Here is a 17731-nt window from a genome sequence, read left to right as displayed (position 1 = left end):
TTCTCTTTGTAGTAAATAGATAAGAGTAAAAAATATCAAAATGGAGGATTGTTGTTGTTCTCTAAACCTTCTTCTCCTTCTTCTACTACTCCATGTTCTGCAATAAAAGTAGTTTGGAATGGTTGGATAGAGAATTCCGCAGTTCCTGGCCATGTTACTGAATAATTGGTAGGAAAGTGAAAATAATATACGTTTTTAGTAACCATTGGTGCAAATATCTTTAAAAGGCTGTGTAAATCTTGATAGAGAGACTTCTCTCCTGCTTTCTGTGCTCTATGCTGTACCTGGGTCACGCTAGTGACTCTGTTCCTCTGATAAGACTTAATAAACAACTATCTGGAAGCATTGAAAATCAAGGAAAATTCTCGGTTTATCTTTGAAACTCCTTGCAAGGACTTTTAGAAAATTGTCTCCCATCAGGAGGGACTTGATTTATGGCACAGTTCAGTGTCAAAGGAAGTTCCAATTCACGCAATGCATTTCAAAGAATATCTGCTTAAAGTTTTTTAAGCTGTGGATAATCTGACAGGTCTAATTTTCAGTGTGTTTTAGGACAAGCTGCAGAACAGCAAGGGTCACCTTTCAGCACTTTGGATTTGGAGCTATTTAAGGACTGAGTTTCCAGTCCTATCAAAGCTTGGAAGTTCGAATTCAGAGTTTAAACCCAATTAAGCTTTCGGTCAGCCTCATCCAGAACACAGGTTTCACAAGGGAGGTGTGTCTGTGCTGGCTGGTCAGCCCCGTGACAGAAGGACAGGAGTTCAAATGTAGCGAGAGCATGGCAAAGGGGGCATACTGCTTTTAGTAGACTGAGGTATCTGGCTTTATGCACAGTAAAGAAACAACCCAGAAAAAACAATAAAAACAAAATTATTCTAATTCCAAGAAAATGTTAAGAGTGTGTTTCTGAAGTCTTTACTACATAAGAATGCTTTAACCTTTACTTTCTCAAAGCTGAATACAAACTCATCTCAACATGATGATGCACAGCCTGATAGTTCAGTGGCACACAAGACCTATGGGAAGACACTGAAGTGAAAATGAGACCAGAATGGCCTAGAACATGTATCAACGAAGCACATCGAGCATATTTTGCGGACTTGTAAATGAAATTTGGGTCTGTTCCCTCAGAGAAAAATAATGACTTACAGCAGGTGGAAATTTTGGTAGAAATCCCCAAGGAGCATCCTGATGCACCACTTCGCAACACAGTGTAACTTACATATTTATCTGGCACCTTCAGTGAATATAGGACAAGTTGCTGATGTGAACTGCTCACTTGATGATAATTTTTCTTTCTGTCTAAATTAAGATGATACACTGTAGCTCACCTGTAACTTTTGGGTCAGAGAATTCCTCTGTGCCTGGAACTCTCTGGCACTGTTGATTTCTTGCTTCAATCTTTCAGTTTCCTAAGGGAGAAGAAACAACCTTGCTAGCAACACGTTATCTAACTCGGCTTCAGTGCAGGTAAACTGGCTGCTGCTGTTTCTCCTGAGTGAGCTATTGCAATGATATAAAAACTGGCAGTTAGATACTGCCCATCATAGTGCATGAAGTTTAAGCCCTGCTTCCAATATTCCTAAATCACAGTCCCCAAATAGCAATTCTGTTCTGAATAAACAATACAGATAAGCATTTTCTTTGCTATAAAAGTCCAAGTTATTCTCTCCCACAAAAAAGATCTGAAATAATGTTTTCCTAGAAAATTAAGAGCCCTTGTAATTAGAAAAACCATTTTATACTTTAAATTCTATTAAAAACTATTCTCCATTTTTTCAAGAGAAAAATTCAGTTTTCATTTGTGAGCTGCTTATTTTGTCACTAACAGCAGGGCTGAGCATCAAAAGATTGCCTGCTTTGACCATTGATTTTTGTAAAAAGATAATCTAAAAGGAAAGGCTTCTTTAATTTAGCAAGAAGAAAATAATAAAGTATAAAAATAACAAATAGATAAAATAATGAATGGAAAAGAAACCTGTTCTTAGCTTGCTTTCAACACACAAGAATAAAAATAGCTAATGAAGCTAAAAGGTATCAAATTTAAAACTAGTAAATATTTTTCCCAAAAAGCGCATAGTCATCTCACAGAACTTCTTTCAGAAAGATCTCTTTGCATCCAACAGTTCAGCATAATTCAAAAGCACATGGACACCAAAATGGGAAACAATACCAACCTGAAGCTAATCTCTTAAGTATGAGGAAGTTTGGAAAAGACTTTGTTCCATTTTGGGGGGATATTCTGTAACTGCTGCATCTTCTCATCCATCCTCCTTGGAAACACCTAGCAACAGCCCCACAGGAGGCAATACCCTGCAAGATACACTGCTTCTCTGAACATGCACACCAGTGCACACTGTGTCTGTTCAGAGGGCTCAAGGGACCTGGTCCTACACAGAGCAAACAATCCTTCATACATGGCTCCTTGCACCTCCTTTTTCCCATACATAAAGGGGTGAGTCTTGATCGTTCTGCAGCACAAATATGCTTTCCTTTGAGACCCATGCCAGAGCAGGTGTTACTCCAATTCCTTGTATTTCCATGCTGCTGGTCCAGCTCAAGGCAGATGGCCCAATAACTATTAAGTTACAGGCTGGGGTTTTTGGCATGTGTTTAAGAAAAGGGCTGATCTTAGGGATCATGAAATTCAGCTATATTAACATAGCCTGAAAAACAGATTGTCCCGAAAAGACATTGATCAATTACTTGCTCCAAACCCTGCTCTCCAGAAAAAGTAAAATGTGCAATGACTGCTTCCCTTCTAAGTGAATTTGGACTGTATCAACGTGATGACTACTCTGTAGAAACTACACATGCTTCAATTGCAGACAATTTTGCAAAGAGAGATGCTCAGTAAAAGCAAACATGAAAAAAAATTATACTTTTTTTGTTGTTGTTCAGATACCCAGCTCTATACTGGACAAATGTAATTATAATACACATAAAAAACAATCTTTATTAATCTTTTCAAAGAAGCTGAAAAATGGATTTTACTTCATAACATCTATATGAAATAATACAGTATTTACCAGCCATCACAAATTTAATATTGAAAGCTTTTAGAAATTATGTAGCACAAAAACCAAGAATAAATGTTAGCAGATACCTCTTCTTTTTTCTTCAGTGTAGACTCTAACTCCTGTATTGTCTGGTTTAATTCTGTTTTATGAGTGTGGACTTCATTGGCTTGACTGCTCACACACTCTAGCTCAGTCACCTGTTGAAATAAGTAGAAGCAACATATACAGGATTTATTGCAAGAAATTCAAGGTATTATTACTTCTTTGCATTTAAAATATACCCTTAGTGCTGGGTGACTTGTGTTGATTAAAATGGTGAATGTGTTCTTAGGAAGTTAGCATAAAATTCCTTTAAAAATTGTTTTGCATAAAATGGTTTCTATGACTTTTAATGTTTACTGTAATATCTTGGAAAAGTTAAATGTAGTATGTTGCTGGCTGAAACAAAAATTAATGAAAAGTTATATGTGGGGTATGCCCAGGGATCTCTGCTAAGACATTTCTCCAGGGCAGGGGCTGGGCATACCCCACAGTTATACTTACTAATTACTGAAAAATGTATGAAAGAAGCTGAATTACCATTTCAGAAACAGTAATTTTCAGTAATAACAGAAGTGAGAGAGAGTCCCTTCCCCCCCCCACCTTTCCCAACAATGACATGACCTGGTACTGAATAACATTAGGGTCTGGCCACACCTACTCAGCCATGCTTCCTCTTGACTATTGCAAAAAATTAACCCTGTCCTGTCTGGAACCAGGATATTATTCACCCCTTGTTCTATACCATCTACCTCATGTCCGGATCCTACACCTTCCAACTATATGCATATACATATACATATATATATATACAGGCATGAGTATAATTTCTGTAGTCAATGGCCAACCCTCCAAGATGTCTGTTGAATTCATTTAGTTCATGACTTTCGGTTCTATCCATTCTAGATGTCTTCCAAGGCAGGAGGGCTGGTGTGATGTTGTCTGGTTGCGAGCTGCATCAGGAGCTCATAACTGGTGCACCTGGAGCAGTGCATACTCATTAACTATGGTAGTTCTGGCATACAGTGGCAGTGTCGTTCAGCAACCAATATTATACAATTCAACATTACAGACTGTTCCCACACAAAAATCAAATCCCCTTGAGGTACATACTGTTTTCCCATCCCTCTGCATTACCCACCAAGTACACCCCGGTCCGTGAGCAAAAACAATGCCACGGATGGATTTGCCTTTACTTGAGGCAGGACTAATCCAAGCTGTCTTCCTGTAGTGGCTTGGTCCAAAATACTCATTACTGTTTACCTTCTGTGAGATAAGAATTAGGAGAAAAGCAAAGCAGGCACCAAACTTGAAAGAATATAAAGAAGTTTATTAATAGACCTAAAAGAAGGGGAAAAAAATAAAATCATACCACACCTTCAGAACACTTCTCCTCCCTACCTTCCTCCTTTCTCCCACTGACAATGCAAAAAGACAACCCTTGAGATGTTCAGTCTGTTTAACACTTCCATAATAACCTTGTTCAGTTCATTTAGGAAGAGGAGTCTCTCTTGCTCATACTATGGAGACATTATCACAACGAGACAGCCGCCTGGGTTGGTTCTCGGCTCGCATCATGTGAGAGTCCCTTCCCACGACTTGCAGCTTTTCCCACAACTGCTTTTGAGGGTCCAATCTTGAGCTACTGGGGTACAATTTTAATGTTGAGCCATTCAGAAATAAAAGTTCTCTTCACCCATCTCTGGGAGCATTTCCATCTCTGAGAATAGAGGCCCTCCTCCTTTCCTGGGAGAAAAAAGCATCTTCATCTCTAAGACTATCTCTGGGAGTATCTCTAGGAACAGAGGTCTTCTCCTTCCAATTGGAGCAAGAGTCCTCATCGCTTCCATCTCTCCCTGTTCAAATTTCTCATCAAATTACAGCTGCTTCAGCATTTGCTTGTTTCAGCATAGGTGCTTTTGTTCACAAGTACAAGTTGAACGCTCCACCCCCCATGCTTTCATGAAATTACAACGGGTACTCTGATATATCATAGTCCATCACCACCATAGCTTTATAACAGAATTTCAGCTTTAAGCATCTCCTCTTTCTCCTCCCTCACGATTTCAGCTCTTCTTTCTTTACTTAATGTCTGCAGGCTCCATCTGTTCTGGAGGAAATTGACAGCACTAAAAGGGTTAATCACACCCAGGCCTTGCAGCTGGAATTTTGCTTATCGCTGTAGGTCACATGATCTTTGCCGGACAGCAGGGCAGCTTCAGCTGAATCTTCGGCCGCACTGGAGAGGGGAAGCGGCCCGTCTGCACGTAGCAGGGGTGTGGGGGTGGAACAGGGCTGTACAGCTCCAGGATGGCTGTGGCCTGGCCCAGCCCGGCCCAAGCAGGGCCTGGCCTGGGCCCGCTGGGCCCTGTACAGGCCCTGCAGCTACTTGTCCCAGCACTGGAAACGAGACAGCCCTCCCCCTGGCTTTGTCCATTCTTAAATGTGGACCACAGAGGCGGTCAAAATTTTAAGTGGCTTAAAAAATTGTCCATATTCAAACTAGCCAGCTGATAGGTTCTGTCAGGTCATAGAGGAGCTGTAAGCACCTCTTTGCAAGAACATCACTTCCGGGACTATGCTTGCTAACCCATGACACTTCCTTAACATATTCTTCATGTGCACCATGGGGACTTGATTCCCTTCTACAGTACGTGGAGGTTTTGACCGGGTAGGGACAGTTCCATTGGTAGAGCCTTGGGTGTTAACTAACCAGGTGGCCTTCACTAAATGTCGATTGCAATGTTTGAAGGTGCCACTGTTGCATTGCTTGGTTTGGTTTCGCAAGCCGCAGCCTTCTCAGAAAGCACTGTGAGGCTGCTTAGGGTAGAGCAGCAGTTTCGCTCTCCCGTAGTCCTTCCGGACGGCCCCATGTACCTGCTCCTGCTAGCTGTCAGCTCTTCAACATAGTGACAGTAAAGGAGGCGAGAAGGGTCCCTCCATGTGGACCTCAGAGGAACCTTTATTACATGGTGACAAGCCAATTCCCAGAGGCAGAGAGACCACGTGGTCAGGGAGCTTGGGGTCTTATCTGGGGACAAGGGGGGTGGAGAGAGCACATGGACGAATGATTTCAGGGTGCAGGGGCAGTACATGGGTGGAGTTGGGGTACTGGAACCAATAGGGAGAACCCAAAGGAGTGGCCAGGGCTAGGGGCAGGGAAGGGAGGGACAATATGGGAAAGGTCTACAATTTAGTAAGAAAAGCTTTGGGGAAATACAACACTACATCCCACCACCCACTGCTTTCAATGTGGTTTTTAACTGTCCACTGTACCATTCCATTTTCCAAGAGGCTGGTGCATGATAGGGAATATGATACACCCACTCAGTCCCGTGCTCTCTGGCCCGGGTGTCTATGAGGCTATTTTTGAAATGAGCCCCATTGTCCAATTCGATTTTTTTGGGGGTGCCATTGAGTCAAGGTACTAAAAGGTTAAAATTTTAACTAAGAGTAAGAAGAAATTTGTATTAATTAAGATATAGAGTAGAGAAACAAAAGATAAGTTAATGATTAGTAGATGCCGAAGCTAGAGCTAAGTGATGTATTATTTGCCATTATATTTTAAGTTGTGTTTGTAGGAGGAAACAGAATAAATGAACTGTCATCTAAACAAATTGAAACTAATTGAAACCAATAGAACAAAGAACAGCACCTGGGTTTCGTAAAAATTAATTCAAAAGTAGGAGATCTTGGGCTGCGCCAAGAGGTCATGAAGGCCTGCCAACAGCAAGAAGGTAAAAAGGTTACTGTGAGGAAGACATTCCTGACTTCATCTTTCAGGACCACTGACCCAATTCAAGAGAGAAACTGTGCATGCATGAAAGACTAATGATCTCATTTTAATACGAAGCAGAGGATGGGGGGTGCTGGGGTGTCTTGGGGTGACTTGATGTTGTATTCCCTATCGCTGCTCTATGCCCAGAAATTAGTATACATGCCTTTCTATGCCTTTAAACTGAGCCTGAGAGGGGAGAGAGAAAAGTGTACTTTTTCAAAGCAGTTTGTTTTCATGTTCCGAGGTCACAGAGATAAAAACCTGTCTGCTTCTGCAGAGCAAGGGTGGGGAAGCAGCCTGCTTGCTTTCCAGCCAGCTTTCGGCCAGTTTTTCAGCTCCTTTTCCTCCGGAGAGTTGAACTTCTGTTTTCCTGGGACTTCGTTTTTTTTTCCCTTTTTCTCTCCTGGATGGTTTCAACATCAGAATACATCGGGAGGAATTTCCACTGAGGCCTTGGCCCTCGAGGGGGGCCCACCACCCTGTCCCAGCTCCAAGGAAGGGGAGAGAGAGACTACGGAAGGACTCTGAAATTTTCCCAGGATTTTCTCTCCACAGCGAGAGGTTCTATTATTTAGCACTATTATTCTTTTCCCGTGTGTTTGTTAAATAAATAGTTCTTATATTTTTCACTTTTCTTTGAGGAAAAAGTTTCTTTTTTCCAGAACCTGGTGGGGGAGGGGTGGTTTGCTGCCTGGCTTCTCTCAGAGGATATATTTCTAAATTTGGCCAAACCGGCACATGGGGTCATACATATGTAGAAGATGTAAAACTTTGTGTAATAAATAGAGAACGAAGAACCTTGTACTTGGCTGGCATGACTTTAGGAGGCTACTCCCATTCCGCCCGCCAGTGTCTGAATAAACATACCACTTTCTACCTTTAATTAGTTAGAGGGTCTTTTGTCTGTGGATACCGGGATTTAACAAATCACCATGTCACTACAGGACTTGCTTTTCAAGACCCAAGATGGTGGTCTGGACAGTGGTGTGAGGCACAGGGTATGACTCCAGCCATCCAGTGGTTGTTTCCACCATTGTAAGCATGCAACGCTTGCCTTGGCGGGTTTGTGGCAGTGTGATGTAATCAATCTGCCAGGCCTCCCTATATTTATATTTCAACCATCGTCCTCCATACCACAGAGTCTACCCACTTGGCCTGCTTGATTGTGTCAGGACCTAAAGAATGCAGTGAAATGTCTCAAAATACTGTCAAAAAAGGAAGTCCCCATTAGGTAAGCCACCACAACAGGTACAGATGGCAAACAGGATGGCATTATTCCAGACCTAAATGGAGGTGAAGGTTTGGAATTAGCACACCAGATAAAATCCAGCATGGGGATTTGTGATAAGCGCAGATGAAGGCAGATCTGTGTAACCTACCCTGAAAAAAATTCGCAGCATGGAAAACTGTGAGAAAGAAAGCAAGTCCTTATACACATGTGTTGGGGTTTTAGTTTAGTCTTAGGTTTTTTTTTCTGTTAAAGGAATTTTCTCCCATATGCATGTTGCTAGGGGACAAATAGCTGTACTTAAGAAAGACAAAAAGGGAGTGGGGCGGGCCTGGCTACTTTTTTGTCTACACCTGGGTGTGGGGGCAGTTCGCTCTGAGCGTCCGAGAGAGAAGCTGCAGAGAAAGGAGCTGCTGTTTCTTTCTTTTTGGCCGTTCTTCTCTTCCTGCTGGAAACAACGCCGGGACCCCAAAAGCCGTTTTTTCCTGCCCTGCTGGAGGCCGAGCTGTGGCTGCCCTGACCCACTGCTGCTGCTTCGAGTTTTCGCTATGCTGTAGCCCTGCTCGCCCTGCCTGCCTGGGCATCCGTGGGGTTCTCCCATCTGGATACATCTCGCCTGCCACCCGGGATTTGCGTTCGTCCCTGCCGCTCCAGCCTGCCGCTTTAGCCTGCTGCTCCAGCCTGCCGTTTCCAGCCTGCCGTTCCCGAGAGTCCGGGATCGGCTGCCCAGGGCTTTGTGAAGCCTTTGTTCCTTCCCTTCCCGGGATTCCAGGGCACGGGTGCCGCGTGTTTCCCGAGCTCGCTCCGGAGCGCCCCCTGCAGCCGCGGGGGAACCATCGCACCCGCCCTGCTCACCGGGAGCCGCCAGCGCCCCTGCCGGCTGCGAGCGGAACTGCACCCGAGGGGAAAGGGCCTGACAGCCGAGAAGGCTGGCACTGGGTTTGTGTGTGCTGTTACTGCCATAGTTGTTGTTGTTTGATTTGACTGGTTATATACATATACATATATATATATATATATATATATAGTAAAGAACTGTTATTCCTATTTCCCACATCTTTGCCTAAAGGCCCTTGATTTCAAAATATAATAACTTGGAGGGGAAAAGGGTTATATCTGCCACTTCAAGGGAGGCTTCTGCCTTCCTTAGCAGACACCTGTCTTTCAAAACCGAGACAGATCTTGGCGCCCAACGTGCGGCCTGAGGGCATTAAGAGAGAGAGGTGAAAAAAAAAGGAATAACAGTTCTTGGATAACTTTATTTTGTGTGCCAGATATAGGAACCTTGTTGGGCAGCACTATGTGGTCTAGTTTACCCTGGTTCGGGTGGCATGTGGCCGTAGCTATATTCTTCCCCTTTGCAGCTCCTTACTTGAATATGGGTCCTCTGACTAAGGCTACCATTGCTGTTATCCAGCTTGCGTTATGGGTCGAGAAGGTGAGGAATTCATGGGTTTTTAGCTTCCTCCGGAATGTGGGCACATGGATAAACGGCTATCACACACTGAGCACATGTTTTTGGGGTTATGTTAACAATGGTACCTTCTGTGAGGAAATGACACCAGGGGAAGTTTTCCCCCAACCCCTCAACCAGTTCTTCGGGCCCACCCCATCAATTTTCGAAGGGTTTAAATTCCCTCTGAATATTAACCATCTGCTGCTGATAGGCCTACTCTATTTAGCACTCAAGGATAAGTTGAGATTGGCTTGGATATCTACCCGGACACCAGCCCCAGAGACTAGAGATCCTGCCCCAGAACCTGACATGGCCCCAGAGAGTAGAGTTCCTACCCCAGAGCCTGATCCTGCCCCAGAACCTGACATGGCCCCAGACACAAGAGATCCTACCCCAGAGCCCTATCCTGCCCCAGAACCTGGCACGGCCCCAGACACTAGAGATCCTACCCCAGAGACTGACGCAGCCCCAGACACTAGAGACCCCGCCCCACAGACTGATACCGCCCAACAGTCCACCTCAGAAATGGACTACCCAAACTGGGTGGGGGTACTGGCAAAAGGGATGCAAGAGATGTGCCAAGAGATGGGTCAGGTGCGCCAGGGGATATGCCAGGAGATGGGCCAGGTGCGCCAGGAGATGTGCCAGGAGATGGGCCAGGTGCGCCAGGAGATATGCCAATTGCTAAGGGAATACACCTCCTCAGCTAGTGAAAAGCCCTCTCCCTGCCCCAAAGAGGGTGAGTCCGATGGTGCAGCAGTAGAACCCACGGATGTTACAACCGTCCAGGCTTCAGCTGAACCACAAGGACAACCACAGCCAGCAGCAGTCGCCCCTGTGCAAAGGAGGAAGTGTAAGACCAAATCAGTACGACCAGTTGATGATGATGGGCAACCAGGGCCCTCACAACCAGCAGGAGAGCCAGAGCCAGAAATCATCACTGAGTCCCTGTCGTACGACAGTCTCCGCGCTATGCGAAACGACATTGCGCGAAGGGGGAGTGAGCCTTATACCACCTGGCTGCTTCGGGTTTGGGACCTTATGGGCACAAGTGTGCAACTGGATAGTGGTGAGGCAAGGTATCTGGGATCATTGACCGAGGACCCAGGTGTGGACCAGGTATTTGTGAGGGAGCCAGGGCCCCTTTCCCTCTGGGAGCGGCTCTTAATGAGTGTGAGAGAAAGGTTCATTCACAAAGAAAGAATGCAGGAGTATCATCATAGAATGCAGTGGAAGACACTCGAGCAAGGGATCCAACAGCTAAGAGAGGTGGCAATATTAGAGGTACTCTTTGGGAGGGATGGACAGCATGATAATGACCCCGATAAGGTCAGGTGCACAGGACAGATGATGTGGAACCTGGCAAGGCTAGGGCCATCGCAATACACCACCTTCATTGCAACGATTGATGCTGACAATAACCGAGAAACCGTGGGCTCTGTTGCCAGCAAGCTCAGGCATTATGACAGCATGATCAATGGCCCGCTGAAAGCTGATGTCTCTGCTGTGGTCCAGGACCTCAAAGAGGAGATGAAGGAGATGAGGAAGGAAATGAGGGAGGAGATGAGGGAGGAGATGAGGGAGGAGATGAGGAGGGTCAGTGTGGCACCAGTGCGAGTCACAGGCCCCCAAGTCAGAGCCCGTCGTCCCCCTGCTAGAGAGAGAGGGTACACCCCACGAGCTGAGCTGTGGTTTTTCCTGTGTGAGCATGGGGAAGACATGAGAAAGTGGGATGGGAAACCCACCTCTGTCCTGGCAGCGCGGGTGCATGAACTCAAGGAGGGAGGCACTAACCAAGGGGGTTCCGCTAAGGTGAAGGTAGCCTCAGCCTCCCGTGATCGAGCTGCCAGGTATTACAGAAGGGAGGATGATATGTCGGATCCCCTTGAAGGTACCTCGAGCATGTACTCCCAGGGAAAGAATGATAACCAGGGCTAGAGGGGCCCTGCCTCTAGCCAGGAAGAGGCACCGGAGAACCGAGTTTTCTGGACGGTGTGGATCCGATGGCCTGGCACATCAGAGCCACAAAAATATGATGCATTGGTTGATACTGGGGCACAGTGTACTTTAATGCCATCGGGACATGTGGGGGCAGAACCTGTATCCATCGCTGGGGTGACCGGGGGATCACAGCAGTTGACCCTTTTGGAAGCTGAGGTGAGCCTGACTGGGAAGGAGTGGCAAAAGCATCCGATTGTGACCGGCCCAGAGGCCCCGTGTATTCTGGGCATAGACTTCCTCCGGAATGGCTATTACAAAGACCCAAAAGGACTCAGGTGGGCATTTGGTATTGCTGCTGTGGAGGCAGAGGGCATTAGGCAATTGAACACCCTGTCTGGACTATCTGAGAATCCTTCTGCAGTTGGGCTCCTGAAAGTGGAAGAGCAACGAGTGCCAATTGCCATCTTGACAGGGCACCGCCGGCAGTATCGGACAAATCGAGATGCTGTGATCCGTATCCACAAGATGATCCGCGAGCTGGAGAGCCAAGGGGTGGTCAGCAAGACCCACTCACCCTTCAACAGCCCCATCTGGCCTGTGCGCAAGTCTGATGGGGAATGGAGACTGACTGTGGACTATCGTGCCCTGAATGAAGTGACTCCACCGCTGAGCGCTGCCGTGCCAGACATGTTGGAGCTCCAGTACGAGCTGGAGTCCAAAGCAGCAAAGTGGTACGCCACTATTGACATTGCCAATGCATTCTTCTCTATTCCTCTGGCAGCAGAGTGCAGGGCCTCAGTTTGCCTTCACCTGGAGGGGCGTGCAGTACACCTGGAACCGACTGCCCCAGGGGTGGAAGCACAGTCCCACCATCTGTCATGGACTGATCCAGACTGCACTAGAAAAGGGTGGGGCTCCAGAACATCTGCAGTACATTGATGACATCATTGTGTGGGGGAACACCGCGACCGAAGTGTTTGAGAAAGGAGAGAGAATAATTCAAATTCTCCTGCAAGCTGGTTTTGCCATCAAGAAGAGCAAGGTCAAGGGACCTGCCCGAGAGATCCAGTTCCTGGGAGTAAAGTGGCAAGATGGAAGGCGTCAGATTCCCACTGAGGTCATCAATAAGATCACAGCAATGTCTCCACCGACCAACAGGAAAGAAACACAAGCTTTCCTAGGTGCCATAGGTTTCTGGAGAATGCACATTCCCGAATACAGCCGGATCTTGAGTCCTCTCTACCTGGTTACCCGCAAGAAGAACGATTTCCACTGGGGCCCTGAACAGCAGCAAGCCTTCGCCCAGATCAAGCAGGAAATTGCTCACGCCGTAGCCCTTGGCCCAGTCAGGACAGGACCAGAGGTGAAGAACGTGCTCTACTCTGCAGCCGGGAACAATGGTCTGTCCTGGAGCCTCTGGCAGAAGGTGCCTGGTGAGACTCGGGGCCGACCACTGGGATTCTGGAGCCGAAGCTACAGAGGGTCTGAAGCCAACTACACTCCCACAGAGAAGGAAATCCTGGCAGCTTATGAAGGAGTCCAGGCTGCCTCAGAAGTAATTGGCACAGAGGCACAACTCCTCCTGGCACCCCAACTACCGGTGCTGGGGTGGATGTTCAAAGGAAAGGTTCCCTCCACGCATCACGCCACCGACGCTACTTGGAGCAAATGGATTGCCCTCATCACGCAGCGCGCCCGAATTGGAAACCCAAGTCGCCCTGGGATCTTGGAAATAATTACGAACTGGCCGGAAGGTGAGACTTTTGGGTTATCTTCTGAAGAAGAAGAGGAGCAGGTGACACGTGCCGAAGAAGCCCCACCATATAACGAGCTACCAGAGAGTGAAAGACAATACGCCCTCTTCACTGATGGTTCCTGCCGAATTGTAGGCGCTAGCCGGAAATGGAAAGCCGCTGTATGGAGCCCCACACGACAAGTTGCACAGGCTACTGAAGGAGAAGGTGGATCGAGCCAATTTGCTGAGCTCAAAGCTGTCCAATTAGCTCTGGACATAGCTGAAAGAGAGAAGTGGCCAAAGCTCTACCTCTACCCTGGTTCATGGATGGTAGCCAATGCTCTGTGGGGTTGGCTGGAAAGGTGGAATAAGGCAAACTGGCAGCGCAGAGGAAAACCAATCTGGGCTGCTGAAGAGTGGAAAGACATTGCCACTCGGGTAGAAAAGCTATCCGTGAAGGTCCGTCATGTAGATGCTCACATTCCCAAGAGCCGGGCTAATGAAGAACATCGTAACAACAAACAGGTAGATCAGGCTGCGAAAATAGAGGTGTCCCAGATAGACTTAGATTGGCAACATAAAGGAGAACTGTTCCTAGCTCGATGGGCCCATGATGCCTCAGGTCATCAGGGCAGAGATGCCACCTATAAGTGGGCACGAGACCGAGGGGTGGATCTAACCATGGACAGTATCTCCCAGGTTATCCATGATTGTGAGACATGCGCTGTGATCAAGCAGGCCAAGCGGGTGAAGCCTCTGTGGTGTGGTGGGCGATGGTCCAAATACAAGCATGGGGAGGCCTGGCAGATTGATTATATCACACTGCCTCAAACCCGCCAAGGCAAGCGCTATGTGCTCACAATGGTTGAAGCCACCACTGGATGGCTGGAGACCTACCCTGTGCCTCACGCTACTGCCCGGAACACCATCCTGGGCCTGGAAAAGCAAGTCCTTTGGAGGCATGGCACCCCTGAGAGAATCGAGTCTGACAATGGGACTCATTTCAAGAACAGCCTTATAAACACCTGGGCTAGAGAACATGGCATAGAGTGGGTGTACCACATCCCTTACCATGCACCAGCAGCTGGGAAGGTTGAGCGGTGTAATGGATTGCTTAAAACCACCTTGAAGGCACTGGGTGGGGGGACTTTCAAAAACTGGGAGATGCATTTAGCAAGAGCCACCTGGTTAGTTAACACCCGAGGCTCCACCAGCCGAGCAGGCCCTGCCCAATCCGAACCCCTACAAACAACAGACGGGGATAAGGTTCCAGTGGTGCACATGAGAGGTATGCTTGGAAAAACTGTTTGGGTAAAGTCTGCCTTGAGCAAAGACAAACCCATCCGTGGGGTCGTTTTTGCTCAGGGACCAGGTTGCACCTGGTGGGTGATGCAAAAGGATGGAGAGACCCGATGCTTACCTCAAGGGGACCTTGTTTTAGGGTGAACTACCCATGGCTCTGTACTTGTATCACTATCAGCATGTATATTTGTATATAATTTGGGTAATGCATAGATTTATATGGTTAAGAAAAAAAGTTAAGTTTCATGTAACATGTTAGTATGGGAAAAAATTCGGGGTGGATAATGTTGGGGTTTTAGTTTAGTCTTAGGTTTTTTTTTCTGTTAAAGGAATTTTCTCCCATATGCATGTTGCTAGGGGACAAATAGCTGTACTTAAGAAAGACAAAAAGGGAGTGGGGCGGGCCTGGCTACTTTTTTGTCTACACCTGGGTGTGGGGGCAGTTCGCTCTGAGCGTCCGAGAGAGAAGCTGCAGAGAAAGGAGCTGCTGCTTCTTTCTTTTTGGCCGTTCTTCTCTTCCTGCTGGAAACAACGCCGGGACCCCAAAAGCCGTTTTTTCCTGCCCTGCTGGAGGCCGAGCTGTGGCTGCCCTGACCCACTGCTGCTGCTTCGAGTTTTCGCTATGCTGTAGCCCTGCTCGCCCTGCCTGCCTGGGCATCCGTGGGGTTCTCCCATCTGGATACATCTCGCCTGCCACCCGGGATTTGCGTTCGTCCCTGCCGCTCCAGCCTGCCGCTTTAGCCTGCTGCTCCCGCCTGCCGTTTCCAGCCTGCCGTTCCCGAGAGTCCGGGATCGGCTGCCCAGGGCTTTGTGAAGCCTTTGTTCCTTCCCTTCCCGGGATTCCAGGGCACGGGTGCCGCGTGTTTCCCGAGCTCGCTCCGGAGCGCCCCCTGCAGCCGCGGGGGAACCATCGCACCCGCCCTGCTCACCGGGAGCCGCCAGCGCCCCTGCCGGCTGCGAGCGGAACTGCACCCGAGGGGAAAGGGCCTGACAGCCGAGAAGGCTGGCACTGGGTTTGTGTGTGCTGTTACTGCCATAGTTGTTGTTGTTTGATTTGACTGGTTATATACATATACATATATATATATATATATATATAGTAAAGAACTGTTATTCCTATTTCCCACATCTTTGCCTAAAGGCCCTTGATTTCAAAATATAATAACTTGGAGGGGAAAAGGGTTATATCTGCCACTTCAAGGGAGGCTTCTGCCTTCCTTAGCAGACACCTGTCTTTCAAAACCGAGACAACATGCCAGCCCAAGTTGTGGGAACAGCATTTGCACCCCATGAATACCCAGGACTTGGACTTTATACAAGTGGCATCTCCAGAAGAACACTCTGGGACCCCCACCACCAAGAAGACCAGAGGAAGGGCCAGCAGGACTCCACAGGGACCCATGTGGTGTTGACTATCTTTCTACTTAATCTGTTTCTGTCTCTTTCTCCCCCGCCCTATATTTACTATTAAATAAAATCCATGCTATTGACTTTGGCATCTGGTCTTGTTTGCATCTTAATTTGGGCAGAGGCATCTTTTAATAATTGGGTACTAATAGATTGCAGCGCATGTTTCACAGTTATAGATAACCTGGGAGGTAGTGTCTGTGGTTAAGTCCACTTCTCAATCACCAGATCATCTGTATGTGTGCCGGTTTGGCCAAATTTAGAAATATATCCTCTGAGAGAAGGCAGGTCACCACCCCTACCCCACCAAGTTTGGGAAAAATAAATTTTCCTCAAAGGAAAGTGAAGGAGATAAAAACTATTTATTTAACAAACACACGGAAAAAGAAAAATAATGCTAAATAATAAAATCTTTCACTGTGGAGAAAAAACCTAGGAAAGTGTTAGAGTCCTCCCTTTGGTCTCCTCAGAGCTGGGGCTTGGCCCAGGGCCAGGCCCTCTGTGCTCGCTGGAAAGTTTTTCCGATGTGTTCTGATATTGAAGCAGTCCAGCAGAAAAGAGAGACAATCCGAAATTCCAGGGAAGGAAAATAAAAGTTCAACTCTCAGTCTCTCTCCAGAGAAAAGGAAATTGAAAAACTGGCCAAAAGCTGACCCAGCAGCAGCAAGCTGGGTGCCTCCTCCCTCCCCTGCCGCAGCTGGAAAAAAAAGTCGCTGTCTCTGTGTGACCTTAAACAAGTTGCAAACTGCTTTGAAAAAGTTTTGCTCAGTTTTTCCTTCCCCCTCTCAGGCTCAGTTTAAAGGCATAGGATTCACATGGGATTCACATCATAAAGTCACCCCAAGACAGTATGTCACATCTCTTTCCTGATGACCTAAGGCATCATGACCTCATTGAGACGGAAATAATTCACCCTTATGTTGCCAATCCAGATCCACCTGAGACACTTTAATCTTGGCAGCCCGATCCACCTGTTCCTTGTTGCAGTGTTCTTCAGTAGCTCGACCCTTGGGTACATGTGCATCTAACATGATGTACCTTTACAGACAACTTCTCTACCTGGGCAGCGATGTAGACAGCTATTGCACCATCTGATGGACAGAGCAGATAAGCTCTTCTGTGGTAGGGGGGGAAGTCCTGCCACAGTTAGGTACCACACCCATATGAACAGACCAAGCAACGTTGTGACCAGTGGCTCCGTACCTATAACACAAATGCTTAGATCAAATTTGTTTCCAACCCACTCTGGGCAGATCGGTTGTTACCTTAACCCTTATGGCCCACCTTGGCTGCCAATTAAGGCTGTCATGGTTTAGGAATAGTATTCTCCCATTTAGTAGTCCCGCTAAAACCATGCCACTGCTTGCTCCCCTCCTCTAATGGGAGGCACAAAAGGCAGAGATCACAGGTTGAGATAAGGACAATTTACTGGAAACAGCAATGGGATAAGAAAATGAACAGTAACAGCAACAATATTAATAACAAAAGGTATAAAACAAAGAAACAATTTTCATGAAGAAAAATCCAACAGTAAACAAATACCAGACTGTCCCCCACATTTTCTCCCACTGGAAGGAATGCCCTTTGTCTCAGAAGCAAGAGAGAATCTCTTTCCCCCACCCCTGGCAATGATGTGTGGTGGTATCAAATAACATTGGGGTCTGGCCACACCTCCTCAGCCTTGCCCCCTATCAGCTATTGCAAAAAATTAACCCTGTCCTTGACCAAAACCAGGACACTCAGCATCGACAATGTAATAGCAGAGAGATAGATTGGAAAGACAACACCCCACCCCTCAACCCCAAGAACTTATTGGCTAGAATTA

The 17731-nt window shown here is 47.0% G+C and overlaps 1 protein-coding gene across 1 annotated transcript in view; it reads right to left on the bottom strand.

The window, feature by feature from the left end:
* LOC309584591 (homer protein homolog 1-like) overlaps positions 1–17731 on the bottom strand; it is a gene marked incomplete at both ends in the record, with an annotated part of 390758 nt that overhangs the window by 17495 nt on the left and 355532 nt on the right. The window contains 2 exons of the mRNA XM_082300685.1: positions 1332–1412; positions 3107–3217. Coding sequence (XP_082156811.1) covers positions 1332–1412; positions 3107–3217 — 192 coding nt within the window. The remainder of the gene's footprint in view (positions 1–1331; positions 1413–3106; positions 3218–17731) is intronic.

This window comes from Coloeus monedula, assembly GCF_965178545.1.
Source record: "Coloeus monedula genome assembly, chromosome: W".
NCBI lineage: Eukaryota > Metazoa > Chordata > Aves > Passeriformes > Corvidae > Coloeus > Coloeus monedula.
This window is presented reverse-complemented; position numbering and strand designations above follow the sequence as displayed.